This window comes from Sorex araneus, chromosome 6 (genome assembly GCF_027595985.1).
Source record: "Sorex araneus isolate mSorAra2 chromosome 6, mSorAra2.pri, whole genome shotgun sequence".
Taxonomy (NCBI): Eukaryota; Metazoa; Chordata; class Mammalia; order Eulipotyphla; family Soricidae; genus Sorex; species Sorex araneus.
In genome coordinates this window covers 48,742,423-48,748,940 of record NC_073307.1, presented here as the reverse complement: position 1 = coordinate 48,748,940, position 6,518 = coordinate 48,742,423, and the positions used below count along the sequence as shown (strand labels likewise).

Here is a 6,518-nt window from a genome sequence, read left to right as displayed (position 1 = left end):
CCTCAAACTGTTAAGTATTTTCCTGATAAATTTGTGCTCAAGGAAAGAACTCAGAAAGTAAGACTGAAAGTTTTTTATTTAGTAAGTAACTCATTTTCTATTATCTGTTAAGAACTTCCATGAGACTTTATTATGATTTACATCATACTGACATCATACATTGTCATTCTATACATTCATTATAAATATGATCTCATTTGGGTTGGAAACCTCAACTGGGGACTGGAGAGAGATCCCAGGACTGGTGCACATGCTTTACTTCACACTGTCCAGAATGTTCCCCAGCCACTGAGCTTCATCCCACACAAGCACTAGTCTGAAAGATAAAAATAAAAAGGGGGAGAATGTAAGAGGATCCATTTTGAGGTTAAGTTAATGATTTGTACATGCTTCTGTGACCAAATGCTACATTCTTATTTGAAAGTACTGTAGGACTAGAAGTACTGACCTAATCTTGTGAAACCACAGATGTGTATTCATATCTATGCCTACTATTTGGGAAAATATTTAATATTCACTCTTGATTTAGTTTCTCCCTTGACATAGGGATGTCATTATAACATGTAACCTGTCAGACCAAGAATGTAATGATAAAACCACAACAGAAATGTTGACAATATACTTCTGTTTTAGAGATTAACTTTTAAGGTAGTGGTTTCAAAGGTGGGTTACTTAGATAATAATACAGTAAAAATGAAGGCTTAATAAATTGGAATTTGAAATTGATAAATCACGTTTCACTACTTTTGAGTAATAAATAAATAGTATTTCATCTTGGTGAAATTGGTGTGGCCAATAAAGCTATTAATGGGAGGATAAAACACCTTAGGCAATTCATCTCCTTTATTTTCTTGCACTGTATCTTCTTTTCTAGACATATATTCTATGCCTCTCTCTCTTTACTCAAATATGAATCTTAGACTGACTTAGGATCATCAATTTCAGAAATGATGTAAGGACCATGGAAGAGTACATTGAAAACACGTGCGTAACTTATAATGTTTTAGGAATATTGTGAATTATTTGAAAGGATCAAGTGATACAAGAAATGTGTAGGATATTTAATGTAACTGGCTAAGTCTAGAAATTGTGGTACACCAGTCAAAATGTAGCTTAATTGGAAGCAGTATCAAATTTATATTCAGATGTGATTTAAACATTGGTGATGGTCTTCTATGTGGAATTCAGATCTCTTGTATTACTGATTTTGTTTCCGAGTGTAGAGAAATTTCATATAAAATAAACAGAATTTTCTTTATTTGTAGTTAGTCATTAATTCCCAGTACGAGGGCTGGAGGGGTCTCTAAAATGAATTTTGGTGTTCATTTGATGATATTTGCATGTTCAAGCATACCAAATACTTGACTTTGAAGGTGATTTTATTTTCAATGAACTATTTTAGAAATTGAAACTAAGATTTGGAGAAATTTGACTAGTATGCGTTTTGTTTCCTTTCTCTGTTGGTACATACTATATTATTTTTGAACAACTCTTTACTGCAAATTCCTATGAAATTCCTTCTATGAACATATGAGTATTACAGAGAAAACTTGCCTTTCAGTTCACTTATCCTGAAGATTCTCTACAATGGACAACTAACTAATGCTACATTATAGTTTAATATCCTCTGATTTGTATAATTTCCTTGGCATGTTTTTTTTTTCCTGAGACAAGTTTCTAACGATACAAGACTATCACAAATTATAAAAATGTCAGACCTCAGGGGCTGAAGCAATAGTACAGCGGGGTAGGCTGTTTGCCTTGCACACCGCCGACCCGGATTCGATTCCCAGGATCCCATATGGTCTCCTCACCACCTCCAGGAGTAATTCCTGAGTACAGAGCCAGGAGTAACCCCTGTGCATTGCCAGGTGTGACCCAAAATGGAAAAAAAGTCAGACCTTAAAAGAATCTGATTTTATTTGTCATCTCTTGCTCTATAATTCTGTTTTAATGCTGACATCCAAATAAAATTGGTGATTATATAGTACCAAGTATCACTCTTAAAGAAACTACCAAACATTATCAAATGTCATTATCTCCCTCAATGTGCCCTTTAATGAATTAGCTGAATATATATATGTGCTGTGACCCTTAAATTAGCTCACTCCTCAGAGAAAACCACATTTTTTTAAAGCTGGTTTTACCATGAAATAATTTCCTATTAATATTAGTGGGATTTCTAAAGGATTTCATAGTAGAATCAAGAGACCTAATGGCATAGTAAAGTAAAGCTATAGTTGGCATTTCTCTTTCTTGTTGCAATTCAATTTGCTGCTTATTCATACTCCATGCCAACTAAACTTTAACTCCTCCACTCAGAGAAAAGTGCATTCTTAGGAGATTGTGTTTTCCCATGGAAGTCAAGGAGACTGTTGAATGATTTAAATAATAGGATGAAATGACTCCAACTTTATTACAGGAAAGACAGAAGTTAGAGCTATGTTCTCTCGTTGCAGCTTAAGGAGCTGTGTCAAAATGCCAAGTGCCTAAGCTCTAGCTTACTCAGTCTTGGAGAATCCTAAATTCTTTGCAAAGTGTTTTTCCCAGTGCTTTCAATGGGAGTTTTGGTGGACTGCAATGATCACAGAACAACATGTTTCTATTGGATAGCAAACAAAACAAAACAAAACAAAAATTAAACAAAAAACCCAAAACAAACAAACAAAAAAGAAAAACGTAAGTTAGAAGGTCTTCCTTAATTATTAAAACCGAAGTGCATATAAAAGTAACAAGCCTAAGCTCTAGCTCAGTCTTTCTTACAAGAGTCCATTCAGGAGAGTCATTTCCCCATGTGGTGGCAACACTCTACCTCACTCTTTCTTAGGCAAGTGTGTCTTCATGTTAAATCCTAAGGGAGTTTCCATAAATTTCAATGAATAAAACAAGCACCTCTTATTTGAAAATAAAATATGGCAGAAATTAGATAGTCTCACTATAAGCGATGTTCTAAGTACTCCAAATAACAGTAGTTATGCTAAGTTCTAGCTAATTTCTCCTTAAAACAATGTTTGTGTATGAAAATGCATTATCCATAGATTTCAGTAGGATTTTCCATGGATACTGAAAGGAACAAATGGCCTTAGGATTTATTTATTAACTTATCTCTTTATTTTCATTTTATTTTGTTATCAATGCACTATTATTTACAAAGCAATTTATTGTTGGGTTCTGGACGTACAATGTTCAGCACCCTTCCCACAACCAGTGTCAACTTCACTCCACCAGGGTTTCCAGTTTCCCACCCATACACCACCTCTCCCCTCAACCTGTTCTCTTGACAGGGCCCTCTAAAAGTTCAGTTGTTAAAGCTTAGATCTCATAATTTCAATGTGGTTAATTCTGTGTTTTGGCTATTTACCACTATTCCTGAATTCCCTGGACCCCTGCACCCCACCCCCTTGATTTCTCATCTCTCTCTCTTTTTCCCCTTCCCTCCATTCTCTTTCCTTCTCCTGCCTATGCTCTGGGGCGAAGGGTGATCTGGCACAACCCACTTTTAAACTACGGCCTTACTATCAGAGGCCGATTGTGAACATGTGCTCTAATATCACACACACACGGTGGGATATTATATGCTGGAAGAAATGGAATCATGCAGTTTGACGGAACAAGCATGGAACTGAGAGTTATACTGTTAAATGAAGACAGTCAGAAGATTGATAAAAATAAGATGATAGAATTAATAAGAGACCCTAGTTTTTAATCAAAAGAAGGGAAATGTTTATGATTGTAACAAAAGTGCAATTATAAATATTTTCCTAAATATATATGTGTTGTTTTCTATGTGTTTTTTAAACATTAAATCCATTTTATTTCTTATTCCATTCTTGTTTTACGGGAGGTGGGTGATAATCCAAATTTCCCAGCATCAATTTTTGACAAGTTTACCCTTACTGTATCGCTTTAGATCTTTGTCATGAATTAAATGTCCTGTAAGTGTGGGCTTTCTTTTATTTTTTTCTGAGCTCTTTATTTTTCATAGTTGCTGAGTTGAAATTAATTTGAATAGCTGTGATTTACAGGAGTGTTAATAGATGAATCACATGCAGAACAAGAGTCTTGTTTCAATTATTTTAGCCTATCATTCTGTCTTTTTTAAAGCCATTTTGTTTTTACCTTCAATATTGTTGATTCCATTGAACGTAGTATTAGACCTCCATTAATTCTCTCATTTCCTTTAGCTCTATAATCTTTTTTCATTTCACAAATTAAAACATAGTTCTTTGTTCTATTTTCCTGAAAAATCTCATTGCTTTTTAGAAATAGAGATTGCTATATAGATGTAATTTCCTTAAGGAAGATAACTGAATTTAAAAATAGTTTGAAATTTTCAGGGAAAGTATGAGGAATATGTTTTTTTAATTTTTGGGTCACACTCGGCTATGCACAGGAGTTACTCCTGGCGGTTCTCAGGAGACCATTTGGGATGCTGGCATTCGAACGCAGGTTGGTCGCATGCAAGGCTAACGCCCTGCCTGCTGTGCTGAGTTCCAGCCCCAGTATGAGGAATATTTATGGTAATTTAATTACCATTTAATTTAAGACACACCAAATGTCTTATTATTTTCACTTCATGACTCATGCATGCCATGTTGAACAGAACCGGTAGTGGGATTTCATAAATTTTGGTTCCTTCTTGTATATCCTGGATTCGTTTGATTCTTTCATTGAACTGCATTGTAGCTACCATTAAAATCAATGGCAAATAATCCCTTTCTAACAAAGAGGGGTCTCTCCTGGCTTTGGTGTGTAGCTTTTATAATCAGTATCTTGAAATGCCTTTTCAGTCAGAATCTCCAAGAGTGTCTTATTTATAGATAAAACTGGGAAGGCTTTCACTATCGTATATCGAAGTTCTCTTCAAAATATGCAGGCAAACTTTCCAAGAAATGCACTTTGCTCAAGAAAATAACAAAAATGAGCTGTTGGTTCTCCGTACACCTAGTCTTTGTTATTCCCAGACTCACACTATATTGCAAGTCTCCAGCTCCATTGCTCAACAGATTTCAGTGCAAAACAAAAGCAATCTGACATGTATAGCTTCCCATACGTTCCCATGAGCACTACCAGAGGTTTTTTGAGTGCAAATGTAGGATTGAATCCTGAGAATTACATGGTGTGACCCCAAAACAATCGTAGATTGAACAGAATGTGGGATGATGACTTATTATTAGATAATCAGGGGTATAATGTATAATAAGATTTACAACTCTAATGCATAATAGAAGAAACACATTACTTAGAAATAAAATACCATACTTCAGTGCATAAGAACTCCCCCACTCACCATTTTTGTCAGAGCTGCTGTGACATCTTTGTTCCGAAAACTATATATGAATGGGTTTAGAACAGGTGTCAGTATAGTGTAAAAAACAGAGACCACCATGTCCTTCTCAGGTGTGTGATAGGATTTGGGAAGCATGTATGTGTACACAGCAGCGCCATAGAAAATAGTAACCACAATCATATGAGAGGCACAAGTGACAAAGGCCTTCTTCTGGCCTTCTGCTGAGTTCATCCTGTAGATGGTAAGTAGGATTAAATAATAAGAGCTTGAAATTGCTGTTATAGGTATAAGAAGCATGAGGACACAGCATATATACATAAGTGTCTCATAGAGGGTTGTGTCTGAACAAGAAAGCTTCGTTAGAGCAGGGACCTCACAGAAGAAATGTTGGATCTGCCGGGATCTGCAGAATGGGAATGTCATGGTGACAGGTGTGAGCAAGAACCCGTCCACCAATCCCAGAAGCCAGCAGGCAGACACTAAAAGGAAGCACATTTTATGGCTCATGAGATTAGGATAATGTAGTGGACGGCAGATGGCCACATAACGATCATAGGCCATGGCTGCAAGAAGGAAAAATTCTGAACCGCCTAGTGTCACATATAAAAACATTTGAATCCCACACTCAGGAGGTGAAATTGTGTTTATACCTATGACTTGGTTCATGAGCATCTTGGGCACCGTGACTGAAATATACATGACATCCATGAGAGACAACTGGCTGATGAAAAAGTACATTGGCGTATGGAGATTGGTATCCTGGTGTATCAGAAAGATAAGAATGCTATTTCCACACAAGGCCAGCAGGAAAACCACAAAAATGATGGCACAAAGAAGAGCTGGGTGATTCAGTTGAGTGAAGAATCCCAATAGGATAAAATCTGACCATCCAGTGTGGTTTGATCCCCAGCTTGTATTGTCCATGAGTGTTGATCTATAATTCAATGAGAACTCAAAATGTTTATCAGCATTCATTGCTTTTCTTCAGTGAGAATTTTCTTTATGTACATGCAGGCAATATACTTTTTATTATCAAATACCATGGGCTGTTAATTGGAATCTGTAAGTTACTTTAACAAATTGACTAGTAAAGTAAGGAATCATAATGCTAGGTCAAAGATTTTTCAGCTTCTGGGTCAGGGTGATAGCACAATGGGTAGGATACTTGCCTCGAACAGGGCTGAACCCAGTTTAAACTTGCATCCCAAAGGTCCCCTGTGCATTGCCA

General features: G+C 36.2%; 1 protein-coding gene across 1 annotated transcript; it reads right to left on the bottom strand.

Annotated features, from left to right (window-relative positions):
- Positions 1-5,263: 5,263 nt before the first annotated feature.
- On the bottom strand, positions 5,264-6,214 carry LOC101537168 (olfactory receptor 2T29-like). Its single transcript, XM_004622171.2, has one exon. The coding sequence runs from the start codon at positions 6,212-6,214 to the stop codon at positions 5,264-5,266; it is 951 nt and encodes a 316-aa protein (XP_004622228.1).
- Between the last annotated feature and the right edge of the window lie 304 nt (positions 6,215-6,518).

What these genes read in the sequence shown, in the direction of transcription:
- LOC101537168 (XM_004622171.2), bottom strand. Translation starts at nt 6,214, where the DNA reads ATGGACAATACAAGCTGGGGATCAAACCACACTGGATGGTCAGATTTT.